The sequence below is a fragment of the Pleuronectes platessa genome, chromosome 2 (assembly GCF_947347685.1).
Source record: "Pleuronectes platessa chromosome 2, fPlePla1.1, whole genome shotgun sequence".
Taxonomy (NCBI): Eukaryota; Metazoa; Chordata; class Actinopteri; order Pleuronectiformes; family Pleuronectidae; genus Pleuronectes; species Pleuronectes platessa.
In genome coordinates, this window is record NC_070627.1 from 7,419,265 (window position 1) to 7,440,907 (window position 21,643).

The 21,643-nt window shown below is 41.5% G+C and overlaps 1 protein-coding gene and 1 long non-coding RNA gene across 2 annotated transcripts; one reads left to right on the top strand and one right to left on the bottom strand.

Annotated features, from left to right (window-relative positions):
• Positions 1-232: 232 nt before the first annotated feature.
• Positions 233-18,701, top strand: ppm1j (protein phosphatase, Mg2+/Mn2+ dependent, 1J). Its single transcript, XM_053445982.1, has 11 exons — positions 233-801; positions 912-1,488; positions 8,986-9,100; positions 10,951-11,280; positions 11,379-11,491; positions 11,750-11,834; positions 12,536-12,654; positions 12,990-13,053; positions 13,668-13,775; positions 15,691-15,842; positions 16,720-18,701. The coding sequence occupies exons 2-11, from the start codon at positions 1,214-1,216 to the stop codon at positions 16,868-16,870; spliced, it is 1,512 nt and encodes a 503-aa protein (XP_053301957.1). The 5' UTR covers positions 233-801; positions 912-1,213; the 3' UTR covers positions 16,871-18,701.
• On the bottom strand, positions 2,658-10,405 carry LOC128460945 (uncharacterized). The gene is made up of 3 exons (XR_008342252.1): positions 10,158-10,405; positions 8,956-9,133; positions 2,658-2,757 (listed from the first exon to the last, which is right to left on the bottom strand). It is a non-coding gene; the product is annotated as an uncharacterized LOC128460945 (long non-coding RNA).
• Positions 18,702-21,643: the final 2,942 nt, after the last annotated feature.

The following is a 21,643-nucleotide window of genomic DNA, read 5'->3' on the forward strand; positions in this document are numbered from 1 at the left end:
CCGGACCGCTCCGTGAAGAAGGAAGAGGAGATGTTTCTTTACTTGGAATGCGGCCACTTTATTTCTCGGATATACAGCAGGAGCAACAATCGCATCCCCTCTAGGTGCTCCGTCACTTCTCTTTATAAACACACTTTTAGCGTATTTTCCCACAATACCCTGGTGTACTACGTCACACACTACAAACTTTCCTTAAAGGGGCAGGCCATACCTGCAACACAACAGCTCTCGGTCTCATATACAGATTGAAAGAGAAAGCAGAGAGGGATTTGTACACACTGTCTGATAAACATTTCGACAGTAAAGGCAAGGGGTAGTGATCGATAACGTTTTCTTTAACAAGTTAAGTCTTTCATTCTCACTTTCCACCTTAAAACTATGAAATGAACTGAAATATGAACTAGTTCAGAATTTAAATGGTGAACTATGAACGTGAACTATTCATGTTTACTTGTATGAAACAGTGAGTAAATATATACTGGTTTTCTATTTTTTATTGCCTTTCCTATATATGTTGTATTTATTGCCTTTTTATGTTATTGCGTTTTTACGTTCTATGTTCATTGTATGCACCAATTACCAGAGCAAATTCCTTGCAATAAAATACTGATTCTGATTCTGATTCTGAACTTTGAACTTGTTCATGAGAGGTGTGAACTTGCACAACACTGATATAATGTCTCTTTTGCCTGTACACGCTGTCTCTTGTGACGGCATGGTATGTTTCTAACTATATAGTGTATCTTCTGCCTGTTCAAGCTGTCTCTTCTGCCTGTATGGTATGGTTTTGACTGTATACAGGTATGATGTGTTTATAACGGTATAAGCTGTCTTTTCTGCCTGTACACGCTGTCTCTTGTGACGGTGTGGTATGTTTCTAACTGTATATAATATGGTTCTGCCTGTACAAGCTGTCTCCTGTGACGGTGTGCAGTCTCCAGCCCCCGGGGTGAAGCCCAGCCTTCTGGGCAGACGCAGCCTCCTGCTGGATCTCAGTCTGAGCGCAGCCGCCGAAGCTGTTGATTGTTCGCATGAGGAGAAGCATCGAGCCTGAATCTGTCACATGGGCCGAGGAGGAGAAGACACTCGCTTCCTGAAATGATCCTCGTCCCCGACTGGACGCGTTCTCATCTGTCTGTCTGCTCCTCTGTCAGCACCTCGCATCGCGGCTGATCCTCTTTCGTTTTCACCCGCGCCCCGAGCGTCGCTGCCGATGATGATCAGCAAAGTTAAAAACGCCATGTCCAGCCTGGTGGGGGGGATGATGCCGCACGGACACCACCAGCACCAGCACCACAACCATCACCCGGGCGGCGGCGGCCAGAGCGGCGGCGGGGCGGACAGCCTGCCGCCGCGCTTCCCCTACGGCCGGCCGGATTTCCTGGAGCTCACCCCGGAGCTCCTGCAGTACTCCACGGAGCACGCGTCACGGCCGGTGCTGACGCTGAAGAGGGGCAGCAGGCTTCCCTGGAGGACGGGATACGCAGAGTGAGTGGGCCCGCTGCATTCACAACACAACAACAGCTCATCCACAACACCACAACGCTCACATGTTGTTATGTAGAGAGGTGTGAGGTCTGCTGCAGCCTCGGCAGCTGCTGCACCAGCCAACATGGCCCTGTCCCTCTATCGTAGCCTCCACTGCACTGTTCCTCCCCTGAGCTGCTGCTGAGGTGCATGTGAATCAGTGCTTCTGATCTGTAATTACTGCAAAACACTCCCTGGTATTACCCTGACACGTCTGTGCTCACGGATCTGTGAATGCAGCCTTCACCTCAGGGTCACCTGACTGAAAACTGGAGATGCAAAAGTGAAAACAGGAAACGTCTACCTGTCCTCTGCATATCAAGCCTGTGAGCTGCCTCAGGGGCTTTTAGTGTCTGTGACTGTGCTTCACACTTCAAGTCATAAAAAAAAAGGACCTTTCACATTGGTGCAGCACTTGTGCACAACTCCACTCCTCGTGCACTTGGTTTCTACTGCAGGTGCCTTCGTAGTCCAATGCACCTGCAGTGCTCCGACAGGTAGACACAATGCAGCATCCTTTCATTCACACTCGTGTAGCTGATTGTGCTGTTCAGGCCCTCTGAGGGGAAAACACTTTCAGGCGTTGTGTTATGAAGCAGCTTCAGTCCTTGACGGTAATATACCACCTCTGGCTGCCTTCCAGGATCCTGTATGGAGGCAGGAAAAAACAGGCTGACTCATTACAGGGAGTCTCAACAGGGGGGGGCAGGGGTGAGCTCTGTGACGATCAGAGGGGTGAATGAGGATGGGGGGAAAAAGGAGAAGAAGGAGGAGGTTACCTTGTGGGAATGTGCAGCGTCACCAGTGCCGTCATGTGGATTCTGCTGCGAGTCACTTTTGATGCAATGTCACCGAAACAATAATTACAGCATTAGCGACGCAGTTTACAACACAGTGTAATCGGCTGATCTGGTCATGCATCAGCTGTCGGCGCTTGTTTAGTGCAGAGAGACTGAAATCAAGACAGTCCACACACCCTCTGCCCTGGGAACACAAAAGTCCCAAATAAAAACTGAGAATAGCAGATTGCCACTCTTGGAAAAGACAGATTATGGCTCTAATCAGGTTATAAAGGTTATAGCTGTTTGTTTATGCTCAGGACCATGTTCCTCCACCACACTAATGCCCATGTCAGAGGCCTCTGAAGGGGAGAAGTCCTCCACTTGTAAAGAGCCCTGGTTCCTTGCCAGTCTGTGTCGCTCCTCGTTGTTATTGTGGCCTGAGAAATCACTGACAGTGACACTGACATTCAGCCCAATCTAGCTCGACTCGCCAAGCTCCAGGTCGAGTTTTTAACACTTTTCAAAATCATGTCTTGCTGAGACCTGGGGTTTATTATGAAAAAAAAACATACAAATAACATAGGCAAGTACTAAAGAACACAGGATAGTGGGTGAATCCCTGGCAGTGTTTATTAGGGATTGATCAGTTATAAATCCACTCACACGGCTGATATGGTGGAAAGAAGAGCCATTCAAAGCTGTAAATTAACTGTGATGTGTGGAAACTGTTCAAAAACATAACATAACCTCAAAATCTGCCTGAAATGATAATCCCCACAGAGCAGAGATAATCTATCAGCTGCATCTCAGTCTCTGGTGAAACTGATGTCCACCATGTCTCCTGTTGGAGGTCACTCCATTAGTGTGTCTCTTTTATCGTTGTGACAGTTCATGGTCATACCTGTCTGGTTGTCTTGGCCTGACCTCACACGGGTGGAGACGTTTTAAATTTTACTCTACACACACAGTACACACCTACTTGTATGACGTTTATTTTCCAAAGTATTTTGAAATGTGTGGACCAGTCAGTCAAGTGTAGGAGGAACCGGATAATAAGTATAATTGATCCTGTGTGAGACTACTTCTGTCAAACGGTTATTTAAGACCTGTTGATATGGAGGCGAGCTCCCCGGCCAGTCTGCACTAATTATGAAATAGAGAGGGAGGAAGCAAAGATTAGAATATTCCTGTTTGTAGAATCAAGAATTCATGGATTTCGTTTCTCCAGTTTTTAGCCAAAATAGGTTTTATAATAAATGTGTAAAACTATTATCGTTGCATATATAGAATCTACAACTCTACACACATTATAATTGATCTGATAAATCCATGTTTTTAATAATACAGGAGTAAGAAGATGGAGATGCTTTCAACGCACAAATCACTTTTTAGCCAAATGATTAGATCCTGGAAAAATATCTTGGTTTTGGTGTTTAAATTATAGCGACAACCAAAAGTAGGATTTTCTCTTGGCTATACTCAGGCGCCCCCTACAGGTGGGATTCGTAATCCACTGTCGTAAATATAAGATGCGGTCTGAGGCTCCTCATGCTAACAGCTGTACACATGTGCATCTGCTTACAAGCTGGTGGGAAAGAGGCCAAAGAACCATACCTGGACTCTGATGATAAAGCTAGCGAGTCAACATCTTTAATGACACAAACACACAATGTCAAGAAGAACAGCACAAAACAAAGTTAACAAGCACTAGTCACGACTTACTTTATCCAGTAACAACAACCCCAGGCCAACATCTGCCCTGCATCCTTTGTCCTCTTTTTGTTTTTGCCAATGAGTTGAATATGCTCCAATATTCACTCTTGTTCAGTTTGATACTCTTTTAAGATTGTGTTGCATCAAAATCATACAAACGTTTTTTTCTCCAGGTATAAAAACTACTTAGTTTTACTTCAAATCATGTTTTACAGTACAGGACAGGTGGGATACTTTTACTGAAGATGATCAAAGTGATATAAGTGAACAAACAAACATTAAAGAAAAGGAGATGTTGACAAACAGTAGTTGCAATGTTATATCATGAAAATATCCCTTATAGGTTGTTCACTCACTGTTTGTTAAAATGTGTATGAACGAAGAAAACATCATTATCCAACTGGATTTTACTTGACTCCTCAAAAACTTTCTTCTAACTTCCATAATTCACACGCTCTCATCGACACTGATCTGGGTCCAGATCCTGAACTGATGCCGAGGCGCAGTTTACAAGTTGCAGCAGGTTTTAATTACAGTACCCGACTCGTGCTCTAAACAACAGTTAATCCCCCGCTGTACTGTAGCTGTCTGTTTCTGTCAGGTCGCACCTACTGGCTTGCATTTTCAGCATTGCACCATGTTCCTTGCACCATGACGAGCAACTTCCTCTCCCTGAAAAGGAATCCGAAATATGACAAAAATAATTCCTCACACCCCAGATGAAGACTTTATGTCGGGGCCCTGCAGAGTTTGTCCGGCTGCCAACTTCCAAACTGAGGCGGTTTCATTCAGCAGCAACCAGGGATTTATCTCTTTCACATTTAATGTGTCCAACGCCTCTCAAACAGGCCGGTGTTACACTGTGAAATGTGTTTATATCAGGAGCCGAGGGATCAGATACAGGTCCACACTTTTTATCTGTAACTACTAAAGTCCTTAAAACACCATAGTGATCAAAAGCAGTGGTGGGATACATTCAAGTACATTTGAATTCATGTATCTGTACTTTACTTGAGTAGATTAATTTTCAGATACTTTTACTCCACTACATATATCATCAAATACAAAATCTATACTTTCTACTCCACTACATTCGGTCCGAGAGATTAACTCGTCAACTGATCCAATCAGAGCAGGCAGGTAACATCAGTCCCCGCCTCTTTCAAAGTGACCTAACCATGTTTGCATCAGAAGAGGCCGCAGCCGAGACACAGCCATGGTGATGTAGTAGACTGTTGCATTAGGGAGTAGGCTAAGTACTTTATTACTTTCATTACTTTAAGTAGTGTGTCTGTTTATTTGCACCTTCACTTGAGTAAAAAGTTGAAAAACGTCCCCAAACACGTCATTGTTGTTGGCTGTGTCTCAGAAGTTCGTCCACTGACCTGAAGGTCGGTGGTTCGATCCCCAGCTTCTCCAGTCAGCATACTGGAGGTCACTTCGGTGAGACACTAAACCCTAAATTCTCTCTGAGGGCCGTGCATGACTGTTTTAAGTGGTCTATAGGAGTATAGAGAAACACTATATAATGTTATTCTGTCCGTCTATAGGCACAGTGAAAGACTATACAAGTGTTGCCCATTTACCATTTAATTCTTCCAACACACAACTGGTATGTTAATATTTCAGAGAATTCAAATTGAAAATGAAAAATGATAAAAAATCAAAATAGAGCCACTGATCTGTTGTTGACTGAACTCACATGTAACAGGAGGATGTGTGAGACCTGGAGCTCATTGCACGACTCTGTATGTAAACTACAGCGACAACTATTTAGAGAATTGGTCTTTTTTTCCAGAGAGATTATTTTAATGCAGAGCAGAGAATCAAACTTGCAGCCGCAGACTTTTTCATCAAATTTCATGACGTCTGCAGGTCGAGCTTCTGCAATAACAGAATTCACTGGAACCCTCAACTTCTGCTTTTTGAACTTCCCCCGGTTGACTTACAGTGACAGGGTTTAGAATAGAGAAACACTATTGCAGCAAATAGGACAAACCGGGTTTCCAGTCACAAGTGATGGAAACTTGTGACCGAAACGCAGAAATGTGAGAGAGTTAACTCGCATCATTGGAAAACTCAAGCGTGTGGTTCAGAATCACATCATGTGTAATTATAGCTCATTGAGTGCATGTGATTACCGACTGGCTGCTGATTCTTCGCTGTGGGAGAGGTGAAGCTTACACAGCAAGAAGGAGTCTCATCAACATCTCCACCACCAGAGAATAGATTAGATCAACACATTTAACTGACGACGAGGGACAAAAACAGACGAAAATAATTAATAATACAAAAATATATTTATATATTCACATCTGTATGGGCACTATATGTAATATATACACACAGCATTGATGCAGTAGATGTTAAAAGTATATCTCGTAGTAGTGTAACTCAGTTAGGTGTATCCTTTGGAGTTTCGACCTGGACCCACAATTAAGTAATTTATTATCTAATAAAATATGTTGTGTAATGTTATAATGTTCTAAGACTATAATTCAGCTGTGAAGGACTTTTTATTTATTTTTTATGTATTATTTCTGAATGATATCTTTATTATTATTTGTATTAATTTTAACTGAGTTTTTTTTTTAACTAGTCAAACATACTGCGGTGCTTAGAACACAGATGCATCCAATAACAGAAAATAAAAAGCATCTACTCTGAAACTGTAGTCAGCTTTCTATATACACCTCAAAGCCTCAGTGCATTTTTTTCTACCAGCAGCAGTCAGGCAGAACCCGACAGAAGAACCGAGCACCAGGTGAAGTCAGGCTGAATCTATAGAAAACCTGAGAATACAAAAGAAAACAGTGCGCTGGCAGAACTTTGAGGATTTGCTGTGATCGCACTCCAACATGGATAGAAAGCTTTTTTTTTGTCTGAGTCCAGATATCCTGAATAAAAGAAGCCTGGCTTCAGCAGAAAACCATCAGGTAAAAAGAAAAAGTCTGAATTCCTCTGTGTCATTAGTCGTACTGGAGAGAGCGCGGTGTAGGACACTGTGGTGCCTGTCCACTGTGGTGCCTGTCCACTGTGGTGCCTGTCCACTGTGGTGCCTGTCCACTCTGGTGCCTGTCCACTGTGGTGCCTGTCCACTGTGGTGCCTGTCCACTGTGGTGCCTGTCCACTGTGGTGCCTGTCCACTGCTTTCAGCTGATTAGAAACTGAAAGGGCTTTTTATAATCCAGATTTGGGCAGTGGGCGCATTTTACTGGCTCATATTTCTGATATCGAAGCTGCCAGCTTCAATTTTCTCTAATGATTGTAATCAGATGAACTATTTGCAGAGGGGGAGGTCAAAGGTCATGTTTTGATGAGATTTCTCCCCTGTTTGTCTCTCATTTCTTTTGTTTGACTGCACATTTTGTCCTCGGCTTCGTCCACTGTCCACAATCTCCTCTTCAGTCTCTCTGTCCTTTTCCCTTCATGATGTTCCCAGCTGATAAATTACTAATCCCTTCCCTGCAGAAGCTTCCAAAGGAATCTTAATGGCAGCACTTGAATTACTCCGAATGTGCAGGAGGTATTATGTCGTACTTTTCAGCTAATGGGGCATTTATTTATAATTGAAACTGAAGATGTTATGTAATGCATCAGCATGAGGTCCAATCTGCAGCCGGTCCTAGTCTGTCCCATGTGGCCTGCAGCCCACAGGACTCGACCACTGGATGTTTGCACGTCAACAAAATGTTTATTCTCTCTGTGACACTGGAAAAGAAATGTGCAAACTGTGCTGTTTTTTAACGACTGGTCCAGGCAGACAATATTTTCCCATTAACTTCAGAACAATATGAAAATCAATCAGGAACTTGCTGGAGTTGCGTGTTCAGAATCTGCACAGTGTGGTACTGCTGTTGCTTATGATGCAGTTAAAGCTGCTCTCATCAGTATTTTTTATTATTAACTGTCGCTAAAAATTATGTTATATGAAAGTCAAGGTGAGATCATATGGAACATTTTATGTGACCAGCTTAGACTTAAACTTAGTTAAAAACCAAAGATGCACGACAAATGCATGACCTGACAACAAATATGAAATGAAAAGGCATGAAATTAGAGGATATTACAAATATTGAAAAACTAAACTAAAATCGAATTAGTGACAAACTAAATAAAAGATAATAAAAAAAAAATAGATAAAAAAAAAGATGACTAAAAAAGGAGTTGATTATGCTGACAAACCCATCGAGAACAGTCCCCTTCAATTCAATCAAGCTGTATTACATTACAAACATAGATATCAATGCCTGGTTTTTATTTAATATCAATGAATTATCTGGGAAATTTTTGAATGTTACAACCTAAATACATAATTACCTGTCTCTGCCCCTTGATCCTGATCCACACCAAAATCTAATGGGTTCTTCTCTGAAACATCCTTTCACCAAGTTTCAAGGAAATCTGTCCAGTAGTTTTTAGGTATGATCTCTACTCAGTTTGTTTGTTTGTCAGCAGGATTATGCAAAAACTACACAACAGATTTTTCACATCTTCCAAGTTGTAATTTGTTGATCTCAGAAGACTCAGGTACATTTAGGAGGCTGATACCTATGAGTGTTTTAAACTTGCAGAGGTATGTGCTCTACAGAGTGACATTCTTTTTTATTCACAGTTTTATTTTTTATACATTTACAAACCTCTGAAGCACATTGTCTCATATCCTCATCACCCGTTGCATCCCTGCTCTTCCAGGGGAGTCCACTGCAGCACTGCAGCATGAAACTGCATTACTCTGAAAGCATCATCCTCCACCGGCATCAGCTCATAATAAAAAACACTTTATTCATCCTCCCTGTTCCCCTCTGGGACACGAGTGCATCCTGCCTCCACTCTTTCCCCTCTCTGTTCTCCTCTCTCCATCTTCCTGTCGGCTGTAAATCAAGTTTTTTTTTGCGAACAAACACAATCAGTAATCTGACTCCCGGCTCACCTTTCCTCCTCCGCCTCTTGTCTCCGTCAGGGTGATCAACGCCGGGAAGAGCATGCTGAACGAGGACCAGGCGTCCGCTGAGAAGCTGTTCGTGAGGAAGCCGAGCGGCAAACACAGGAACTCCACTCTGCTGGAGGATAACGGGGTGAGCGAGGGGCCGGCCTTTCAAACACCTACACTGGAGTTCAGGGAATGAGGAAATGTCTGGTCAAAGGCCGACAGTGATCAATAAGTCCTGAGGGTGTCTGAGGAGAATAGTGTATTTTAAATTGTGCGGAGTGGACTTAACAGCGATGCATTTGAACCTCCTCACACTTTCTTTGGTCGCGTTGATATCTGATTTCAAACTGGCGGGTTTTCTCATCCCCTTTGCTTTCAATGGAATCACCTTGTAATTCCCCTCCATCTCCTGTGGGACGTATCATTTTACACTCTTCGGAATATCAAACATCTCTGGTATTTCCCCAAACATCAGAAACTAGTGGTTCAAAATATCTGAAGTGTTTTCGGGGGATTTAAGAACTTTAATTTGCCTTTTTAACTCAGCTTGTTTGTCTGTGTAAAGTTTATACTGTCACATTGGGTGCAGTGTTACAATGAGTGATGTTAACAGTGGAACATGGGAGTGCTTGTATCACTCAGTGACAAAAGCCACAGAGAATGATCACTTCACGCTAAATGTTCCTCTTCCCCTTCACAAAGCATTTTTTCAGGAACACAACCTTTGCTTAAACTAAACTCAAACACAACAGTGTGACAAAAAATACCCAAAATGACAGAAACCATCTTTGAGAAAAACATATTTGGACGTGCACTTTGACTTTTTAGTTTTCCTCCATGTCCCATCCGCTCACATGGAGGAGGCTTTGGTTTGTGACCTGTATAGTAGCCAGCCACCAGGGGGCGGGGGCCGAGATGATTTGACTTCACTTTTGGGGAGCTTTGATAGTCTATGGGGGACACAGGGGAGCAGTTGACTGATGAAAAGTCAAATACTTCCCCTGGGAGACGGTAGAGACCAAAAACAAAGCTAAAAGACAGAGTTTATTGATTTTAACTTGTTTATTAACAGGTTCAACAAATCATCTTAGAAGGTGATGATGTGTTGATAGTCTCTTGCCCCTTAATGGCCAAAATTTTGCCTCATTTATACACAGAGATCAGATCTTTCAGATGCCATTTTAAACATGCCATTTTCCTACCTTTTTGCACAGGTAGCATGAATCCTTTGCACTGGTTTATAAACGAGGCCCCTGACCTGGTCGAGCATGATGAAGATGAGGGTGTTTTGTTTCCCCTCTTCTCCGTGGACCTGGTTCCATCACACACAGGACAAAATTGTAGTTTTATTCTTAGAAAAGTTTACTCATCTGGTCGATAAATATCTGTTATAATCCGCCCCGGCCCGGAAAGACCTGCACACACACACACTCACACACACCGGCCTCCACTTTGTGTAAATGAATTACATCATCCCTTGTTGCACCCATCCCCCTCTTTCTGGCATGGGAGGAGTAGGCAGATGTCTTGTGCATGTTCATCAGTTGCTCCCACTCAGCCTGTAAACATGTCTGCAAACCCGGAGGTGCTGATGCCTCTCTGTCGCCCCCTGCAGCATAGACTTTCTTCTGTATTCTGTTCATCACGTGGGCAGATCCGTAGGCTTGGACAGATATGTATTTTTTTTTTTTATTACACAAACACTGATCTTCTATAGTGTTTAATAATGGCTTTAAAAGAAAATATTTTGTAAATTCCCACAATTCTACTAATTTTATAATCTAGATTCACTGTGAAGCAACATATTGCGTAGCATTTACAATGTCACCAGCTGCAGCTTCGCAAATCTGTGCCTTCTGCTCACAGATATAATCTCGTGGGAGCTTTTCAAACCACACCCTTCACTGCAGGATTATTATTATTAGTCAACTATTATATATTAGTACAAATTCTCCCTTTTATTGAATTAATTTTCACGTCCTTATAACTTTGTAGGATGGCACAGGGATTCCTCTCCACTTCTGGGGCGTGTTCGACGGACATGCGGGGTCCGGGGCCGCCATCATGGCCTCCAAACTGCTTCACCGCCTCATCCGAGACCGCCTGGGGGAAGTCTGCCACCTGCTGGAGAATCCCACCAGCGCACCGCCCATCTGCCTGGCCAAGAACGGCAGCCCTTACCAGGCGGACACGAAGAAAGGGGCTAGCCAGGAACCAGAGGACCCCGATGCCATCAGCGACTCGGCGGTGCGCTTCCACATGGAGAAGGTGGTTAGTCTGGAGAGTCTGGTGATGGGAGTCATAGAGACGGCCTTCAGACAGATGGTGAGCAGAGCAAAGCCCGTTGGGAGTTTGGCTCTTTTGCATCTTCAAACATCTGTAAGTGATTTTGTGGCCTCTCGCTCTTTCTTGCTGTATTTCAGGACGACCTGATCGAGAAGGAAAAAGCATCGTATGCCATCTCTGGTGGGTGCTGTGCCCTAGCTGCCATTGACTTAATGGGGAAACTCTATGTGGCCAATGCTGGAGACAGCAGGTGAGTGAAACTGTAAAAATAAATATAGAAAGATAAATGTGATTCAGGCTCACAGCTGGCTCTCCACCACATGAAACTGGATACTCATGGGGAATTCCTCTCCAACAAAGCTTCTCTTATGCCCCCTGGAGGTTAATTTTGCTCACTGCAGCTTCATGTTATCCTCTTCAGCCAGCACCGACCTGCTCATGTGAAGTGTTGGTGTGCATTGACACTGTCGTCTCACTGCTTTGTCAAACTCCCTCTTTCTCCCTTCAGGGCCATAATCATACGGAACAATGAAGTGATTCCCATGACCAACGAGTTCACACCTGAGTCGGAGAGGCAGCGGCTGCAGTATCTGGTATTCTTTATGTTTTAATGTCACAAATATCCAAAGACACACAGATTACAGAACCTATACGTGACCTCTATTTCTAACTGATGACGATTCTGATGCATGTTAATCAGGGACATCAAAACCAGCGCTCTACTTTCGCCCAAAGAAATGAAAGCATCCCATAATGCTGCTTTATCTTCGCTTTCTCCCTCAGCCAATGACAATGCAGAGTTATCCCACATGATGCAGAGTCACAGAAGACCAGCAGAAAGTCTGTGTTTAGGACAAATACATTCAGAAAACTAGAATGTCCCTCAGAGTGTATTTACCTCCACCAAGGCCAAACAGTCCCCTTGTGAAACCACATTCAAATTCACTGGATCCAGATGTTTATTTGGATCTGCCCCTAATATCACATACTCAAAAGATATAAGTCCCCTAAGCATACCTGATTATTTTCATCTTGATCCGTGAAGAAATCGGTTAAAATGTTACAGAACTTCTTATTTCACAATGTTAAAGATGAGTCACAGATGGTGTTTCCTCCTAAAACAGGGAGATGATTAGTGGCTTCAGTCTCCAGCTCGCAGCTCTGCAGGCCGTCTGCAACACATCCAACACCAGAGAGTTTCACATTTGAACAACTACAGAGAGGTGACAGACGTTTAGGCTCTTTGTTCAGTGGTTTGATGCATCCTGCCTCGTTTATGTGTGTGTCCCCGCAGGGCTTCCTGAGGCCCGAGCTCCTGGGTAATGAGTTCACTCACATTGAGTTCCCTCGGAGGATCCAGCACAGTGAGCTGGGGAAGAAGATGCTCTACAGAGACCACACCATGACCGGCTGGTAAACACCATTCATAATCAATGTTTTCACAGGTTTCATGGTCAATTTGTTCCGTGCAATCAATGTTCAGAGCAGTTTGGCTGTTGACTGTTGAGAATTTATAGTTTGGAAAACATTGATTAAGAATATATAAACATTTACGCCTTTTCTTCGATTTTAAATTGTTTCATGTTTAGTGTTCAAACCCCAAAATAATCAGTTTTACTGTATTTTGTTTTATACTTTTGTTAAAGCAAAAAAAAACTTCCTGAATGATTTCCTCCTATTTATCTAATGATCATTGGACTAATTGTGTTTGTTTCAGTAACTTGCATCTGTTTGTTGTTTTGTCGTAGGGCTTACAAGTCAATCGTTGAAGATGATCTGAAATTCCCCCTGATATATGGGGAGGGGAAAAAGGTAAGAGACAACGAAAGAAAGTTCGAAGATCCAAGTTTCAATTCAATATTCAAACTACTGTGCATTTATGAATCATTTCCTAATTTGAACTTATGACAATTTGATTATCAGCAACAGAAACATGATATCTGCAAATACATTGGTCATTTGCCTCCATTGTTGAGATACTTTTGTTCTGTTCCCCTCACGACTGATTTATTATTTCATCATGTGTCTACACAGATTATTTTATAAATTCATCTTTAGGTTGTTTGTCAAATTCTTCTTCTTCCAGTTCTTTCTCTGTGGGTAGAAAATGAGACCTGAGATTTTTTTTCTAAATAATCCCTCACAAGTGGATTTTCCTGGATGTAAAGAAAAACCCAGAACAATAGCGTGTGTGTGTGTGTGTGTGTGTTTGTGTGTGTGTGTGTGTGTGTGTGTGTTGTCTTGGGTGACACCTTTAATAAACAGCTAAAAACTCGAAAACTGCTTTTCTTAATGTAACATCAAGATTTATTATCTGGTTCTTTTATTGTTTGACTTTTTAAACTGTACTTTTGTTAGACCCTATGTGACTTTGCTCCATGAAAGTTGCTGTACAAAGTAAACTTCACTTATTTACTCCTCCGCAGGCTCGAGTCATGGCCACAATCGGCGTGACCCGCGGGCTGGGAGACCATGAACTGAAGGTGTACAACTCCAACATCTACATCAAGCCCTTCCTCTCATGTGTTCCTGAGGTGAGTGTGAGGAGAAGAAGAGAAGTAGCTCCTGATGGCAGCGCTGAGTGAGGAGTCATGGGAGCTTTGTTCCTTCAGCCTCCTCAGAGTCTGTGTATGTGCACTGCTCAAAGCTCTGTCTCTGTCTTACAGACTTAGATATGATGACTTATGCATCCAGTCCGGTGTAATTTCAAATTCAAAGTAATGAGTGAGTACACCCGCAGAAAAAGTCTGTTTGCCTGTGATCACTGCAACCAAAGTAATTAAAAAAAGGCAACATTCAAAATTCGATTTACTTGTGAACAACACATCTCTGTCCACTCTGGCCTGGGTTGTGTCTGATACAACATGGCTCCACACGACGTGTTGCTTAGTCAAGTAAGAAATCAAATTGTGAGAAAAGTTCATTGATAGGCTTCTGAAACAAACTGAACCACTGATGCAGAAGAAACCAGGAGCAACAGGAAGAACTTACTAGTAACAGGAGGTGCAGTTGTCGTCCTTGAAAAATGATACACAACTTACTTCTTACGCAGCCGTACGTTAAAAAGGCAGATGGGTAAACACACAGTTCTGACTTGGCACGAGGATTATCTGTGGAAACTGGTGTTTCAGTGACTGATCAGACGGTGCAAAGGTCACTGCAGGAAGTCTGCGGCCGGCGGCCAAGAAAAAAACAAGATTCAAGTTCGCCAAAAACAACATGAGAAGAAGCCTGATGAAAACTGGCAGCACATTCTTTGGCTTTCGTCTTGGGCTTTAGCTAAAAGCAGATTAAACTTTGATTTGTAAACACATCACACTTTAGTGATACGGCCAAGAGGTGCTCAGATACTGTAGCTCTGATTCCCATTGCACTACATATTAACAACTGTCATCTATGTGAATATAATACATATATAATAATATAAGGACTTTTTAACAGGGCTGGGACAAGGGGGGCACTGGGCCCAGACAAAATCTGATTCAGCCGAAATCTGAAGTGCCCCTGTTCTGTCAATAGTTTATTCAGGGAGGGGTATTCAGCTGCAACATGCAACTTCACCACTAGATGTCACTACATTCTACACACTGAACCTTTCAATGTGAACCTTACTCACTCAGGAATTGTGCATGGATGTTGGACATAGATTTGGCACCTCTGTGTCAATTATGACCCCTGATTCAGAAAAATATTACATCCGCAGCTGCTTTTTAAGCCTCATAAATTCTCTACCCTGAATTAAATAAGCGCAGTGTTGTTGTTGGAGATTTTTTCATTTGAGAAAAAAGGTCAGAAGTGCACAGAGTCCTGACACTCGTCATAGTTCTTTGAACTGATTCTTCTTTTTCAGGTCACGGCCTAAATGTGACTCTGTTTTTAAAAAAAAGCAGGAGGGAATGTGAGGTAACCAAAGAGATGCCGCTATGGCATAAGGATGGAGATCTGTACAAAGAAAAATAAAAAGGATAAACAACAAATACTACATCCGCAGCTGCTTTTTAAGACTCATAAATTCTCTACCCTGAATTAATAAGCGCAGTGTTGTTGTTGGAGATTTTTCATTTGAGAAAAAGGTCAGAAGTGCACAGAGTCCTGACACTCGTCATAGTTCTTTGAATTCAAACCACTGTTTACGTCCTCTTGCTAGATTTTGTTTTGCATTTCCCTGACAAGCTCCAGGAATATGATCAGGTCTTTCCTGCTTAAACTCTGGCTGAACCATTCGAAACCTGTTATAAGTCGCTTGAAATAAGTGGCTCAGCTTATGTGAGTAAACAAGAGCAGCTTTACTATTGCAAACTGAGGTTATGTCTCTTGCATACCAGTAATCTTTCAGCACAAATTCACACACAATCAGAAAATGCCTTCTTCATATGCAAAGTCTTTTTTTTTGTGTGTTTTTTTATCATAACTGCATGCCGCAAGTAAATATTGTTTTTTCTGTCTAAGGTGAAAGTTTATAACATGGCCGAAAACAAGCACGGCCCAGACGACGTCTTGGTCATGGGCACAGATGGATTGTGGGACGTAACCACGGACAGGGAAGTGGCAGATGCTGTGTCAGCCTACTTATCCGGCAGTGACCCCTCTGATCCCATGAGGTATGCGGTCTGCCAAATAATCCTTTACATTATAGGCTTTGCTTCCAGCTACATATTCTGTCATGTGCTGCGTGGACAGGAAAAAGACATGAAAACCGCAGTTTCTTAAATCCTTAAATATAATGTACTCGGTTTGTCCACTAGGTGGTGAACAATTTAGATCTATGTGAGAATTCTATACATCCATCTGGAGAGTGGAGGAAGTGGAGATGCGTCATCCATCTTCATATACAATTTATACTTTTCATATTAAGTTTATACATGAGAAAACTTGTGTCAACCTATGAAATACAAACAAATGTAGCTTATTGTGGCCCCTAGTGTTTTACTATTATTATTATTATATATACTGTTGCTGCTATTATTACTATATACTGCTATTATATTGGTATAATTACTATCATATATAAATATATATTATATACTATATGTACTGTACTATCTTTTATATACTGTCTAACAATAACATTACCATCATATCATCATCAGTACTATTACCATCATCTGCCACTGCACCTTATCTACCTATTTTATCTTGTGTTTCTGTTTTTATTCTTTCTACCGCAATATTTTATATTTTATATTTTATTCTATTGTATTGTATTTTATTGTATTCAAATGTACCGGCTGCTATGACGACTTAATTTCCCCTCGGGGATGAATAAAGTAATCTATCTATCTATCTATCTATCTATCTATCTATCTATCTATCTATCTAGTGAAGTTTCAGATGTTTATGATATGATATGATATGACAAATCTACTAAATGTGTTTACTTGATTAAACATGAATCCGTGTGTTGTATGTGTGTTTGTTGCTTGTCCTAAATTACAGTGTGTCTCACTGGTGTAATGAGTGTGTTGGTGTGACACACAGGTACACCCTGGCGGCCCAGGACCTGCTGATGAGGTCTCGAGGAGTGCTGAAGGAGCGCGGCTGGAGGCTCCCCAATGAAAGACTGGGCTCAGGTGATGACATAACCGTGTTTGTCATCCCGCTGGCGGGGGGGAGCGAGTCAGAGACATGACGTGATGTCGCAGTGGCCCGCTAAGACAGCGCTGACTCGTCAGGGTCGCTCCAACCGTCCCTCCAAGCTCCCTGAACCCCCCCGGACCGATGGGGCGTCGGGAGATAAAAACACCTTTGCTGTGCTGACCTATTTCGTCACATGACACTTTTCATTGAACCGCTGACCCTGTGTCAACCCACGTATGACTCATAAAACATACCTGAACCCTTACTATAGTGACGACTCTGGTCTGAGCAACATCGACCTCTAGATCAGATCCCGTCCGAAACCCCGGATCCCATCTCCTTCGATCAGCCTCATGTAACAGAAGATTCTCAGCGACGTTATAAAGAGAAGTCAAACTCCGCCTCCTGGACCTGCTGTTTGTAACAGCTGCCAGTGAGAATTAAATAACCCTCGTAGTATTTTTGTTTCCTGCTCATGTTCGAGGCCGGACCGCTTCTCAAACCCTTGAACTGATTCTTCTTTTTCAGGTCACGGCCTAAATGTGACTCTGTTTTTCAAAAAAAAATCTAATTTACAATCTTACTTGGAATGCAGGAGGGAATGTGAGGAAACCAAAGACATGCCGCTATGGCATAAGGATGGAGATCTGTACAAAGAAAAAGAAAAAGGATAAACAACAAAACAAAACAAAAATAATAGATTCATGTCTGTACATTTAAAGAATCATGGAGGTCGTTAAAAAACAGAGGGAAGGTCCTTTACAGCACAGAACCTGATCAGAATCCGTCTCTGTGTCTCCTCTGTGTCAGTATTGATCAATGAGGCACCTGAAGACTTGTTGCACACTCTGTTGTAGCCCGTTGATTTGTGATATCTTTCTACTGAATGTGCTCAAAGATGATTAGTTTTATTGTACTCATTGCCGTGAAGAGAACAGAGGGTTTCACTTGAATTCAGATAAAATAATATAAAGTATTCGGATATTTCCCTTCCATTTTACTGCGTTTTCTTTGTTTAACAGGTAACAAGTGAACGAAACATTGAAATTTCTCTGATTTTGATAGTAGGGGTAGAAACAGTAGATGTTCTTCCATTAGTTTCACCAGATCCTGTTGTATAAAGTTAATAACGCTATATTAGCCTAATTTAGATTTGGCTGTTCCCCCCTGGTCCTCCCCGAGAGAGGAGAGGAAACGGCGTTCCTTCGAAATCAGTCGTTAATCCATAACTGACCAATTAGCACGCGTTAGCAGAATGCTAGCTCGATATAGGCAAAATCGCTCTCATTGTTAGCAAAACAAAGCAGCATTTGTATTATGTTTAAAAGATTTATAAACAGTACTATATTTGGCAAAATTAGAAGCACGTGTAAATAAATTAGATTTGCCGTTTAGCTCCATTCATTGAGAACTACCTCGCTGCTGCCCTCTAGGGGAATTGCAGCCAATATTGGTACAACAGCATTAACAGGAAGTGGTCATGCTGTCCTTAGATCAGCTCTGGTTTAACCTCTTTGAGGATAAATGTGTTGTTGTAGTAAGATGTGTTAAACTTCACACTTAAGCCTTATTAAGACTGAGAGGGACTTTTTTTTCTGCACTAATTTGATCCTTGTAGACGTAGCTAAGAATGTCAAATGCCCTTTCATTTACTGGATACCTCTTTTGTACCATTTCTGTTGTATCATGCTGTTGTGCAGATTACCCACATATAATTCAAGTCAACTTTGGTTGGAAGCAGTATTCGCATTTATATTTTTTACATTTCTATCCATACTTGTTTGTTGTTTAGAAAGTTGTTGCATCCTAGAAATCGAGCTACCGAAATGTGAGGTAGAAGAGGAACGTGGACCAGTTTAGAAATAAATCAGATTTTTCCCAAATGCCTTGAATGTTTTTATTTTCACTCTCGTGTCATTGACTCTCAAACCAACGGAAATCAATGATATTAATGAGTCCTGACTTGATAGTTATTCACATCATGAGTTAGAATTAGAACAAACAGTAAGGACATAATTAATCTCAACATGTCTCTGTAAAAGAGTTTCAGGAGAAAACAATATTCAAATATAAGTGTAAAGTATTTAAATATAAGTATCGATGTTACATAGTTTTCTTTATGTAGCACAACGCCTAAATATTGATTGTTAATGGTTTAACTTTATAATTGTTTAAATACTTATTACCTTTTCTTCTCTGCCCATATTGAATTCCAATGTGTAGAGAGGTATTGAACTTGTATTCTGATGGTTTGCTTTAAACTGGGCTGTGACTTTTCTTAAAACAAGCGAACAGTGATCTGCAAGAACAATTCAGTTCCTTGAAAATAGTTCCTGAGACTTAACATTTGACTTTGAGTTGAAACGCAGCTTTTATTACATCAAATAAGAACAAATGTCAAAGTCAAGCATTTATATTCATCATCATCTTCCATAATACTGACACTAATGGGAGAAATATACTGAGATACTTAGGCTGATATCATTCTGTAAAGATACTGCCTATAAAAGTCTTTCTTTCAAAAAGTTATTTAGTACAACCAAGAGCACCAAATATTAAAATGGCCCCTTTAATTATGCTATTATGTATTACAGCAGTTCATTATTATTATGGAGGCTATAATATACAGGCAGTAATTTAATGTAGTTGCTGAGCAGGAGCTAATTTTAATTGCTCTACATTCTGTTTAAAGCATCTTGTGTCCACCCACACAGGCTCCCTCCCTTTGGCCTGAATAGAGCTCGACTGTGGGGGAGTCATCTGCCATCTCCCTCCCTCCCCTGTTCGCTTTCGTTGTTTAACTTAACCCATTATTTTTACACAAATTACCACATCTATCAACCAACAGTTTCTTAATTGTTTCACTGACAATTCTAACTAGACGACAAGGACGATCATCTGTGACAAAATTATATTCATATAAAAACCAAGTGAAATCAAGCTCTTAAAAACAAATATTAAAAAATAATCACCTACAATAACCAAAGTAAAACCTGTACAAGAGGATGTGGCCTTTGGTTTACAGTGACGCATCAAGTTTTATCTGTTGCCTAAAATCATTGTTTCCACTGCCAAGGATGGGTTAGTATTCTTTCACCCCTGTCAGTTTGTGTATTTGTTTATTTGCTAGCATAATTACACAAGAAATAACAAAATGTTTTTACGCAAAATTTTGGTGAAAGGATAAGACATTGTCCGTGAAATGTTGCTGTGCCATTTTCTTTCCCAGGTTATTTAACATTCAGCAGGTTTTTATTTCACCTGTTCACAAGTTTGTCAGGAAATGGCTCATGAAACTTGATGAAAGAAATCTGACCCATTCAGGGGATTGTGTGACTTTTGGTGCAGCTTGATTGAATGTCAGGGAACCGTTGGGCCTTGGCGGAGGTACTGGCTCCACTGAGTTCCATTCTAGTTCTTAAAGTTATCACAAAAATGGTCAGTTAAATGCGGAGGAGTCACAGGTTGGCAACAACAACATGTTCCTCTGAAATGGAGGCAAAGTAATGTCACTAAAAAGGTAACTCGCCTTTTTCCATCGCGGATCATTATGTCAATCAGCAAGAATTACACCTATCTATTAATATTAATATAAATGTAAGGTCATGTGTATCCTTCATTGCATCATTATTTTGTGTAACTGCATGTCCAGTTGTGGTACTATTGATAGAACCTATGAGGTGTGGCTCCTGCAGGAAGTGGCCGGTCTCCTGGGAGGCGGCTGGTGCAGGTTTGCTCTGTTTGTTGGTGAGTTTGTTTTTCAGAGGGACACAGTGGTGAGATCCACACCCTTCGCTCCTGTTGCACGAGTCTTCTTGTACTACAGATGATGTCATCCTTGACCGGGGAGGGGAGGAGGGCCCCGGGAGCCTGCAGCAGCTCCGTCAAGCTACAAATAGGTCGACATAACGATACCTGAAATACAGGCCTTGGCCTTCAAAATAAGAGTAACGTAGAGCTACAAGCATAAATATGTCTAGATATGAGTGGAAACATAATCATTTTTTTCAATGTTAACATTTTTCCTTTACAGCACTTTTGTTTTTTAAGCTTAAACATGGTTCTCTTCTGGGTGCATAGGTCCTGGGTACATGGTTGGTTTTATTGTTTTCACAAGATTTGTTGACATGAAGAAACATTATAAGGTTGTTCTATCAAGATGGAGGTATGAGGTATGGAGATTCCCAGGGAAATAAAGGAAAAAATTATGATGTATTTAACCCTTTCTCTTGATCTGCTCCAAAATGTAATGGGTTGTTTCTCTGCCTATGTCCCCCCTTCCACCAAGTTATATGGAAATCCAACCAACGAATCATATAACCAACCACCCAGCCAACCAATAAACCAATCAACCAGGCAGCCAGCCAAATTGTGAGCCGGTCAGACACCAACCAACCAACGAACCAACAAACAAAAGGCGAGGAGGGAGAAAATCACCTCCTTGTGCATTCATCTAACATTCATGACTAAATAATTGTTAAAATTAGCCCCCGACCAGGCAAAACAAAGTCAACTCTAGTCAGAACAATTCAGAAAGTCTGAAGAAGTGTTGGAACACGAGTTTCTGATTTCATCGCACATATAAACCAATTAACATTATTTTCAAAATAGCAGCTTCAAAAGTGAACGCGTCAAATGTTATACTTTTGTTACTTGCAAACTGTCTCAGACAAACACCTTCTGAAGCACAATTTTCAGCCAATACAGATGGTTTCATCATTAACATGCATATGTTTAAATTTACCTATATTCCTGTTGCACCTGATTCTTTTTCTTTGCTCTACGTTATTACGCAAATGTTGTAGTGGTCTCATTTCAACTCTCC

Bases quoted from the DNA above. Each gene is read 5' to 3' on its own strand.
- ppm1j (XM_053445982.1), top strand. From the start codon at position 1,214: ATGATGATCAGCAAAGTTAAAAACGCCATGTCCAGCCTGGTGGGGGGG. The intron at 12,655-12,989 runs GTAAACACCATT...GTTTTGTCGTAG, and splicing joins GACCACACCATGACCGGCTG to GGCTTACAAGTCAATCGTTG. The intron at 13,054-13,667 runs GTAAGAGACAAC...ACTCCTCCGCAG, and splicing joins TATATGGGGAGGGGAAAAAG to GCTCGAGTCATGGCCACAAT.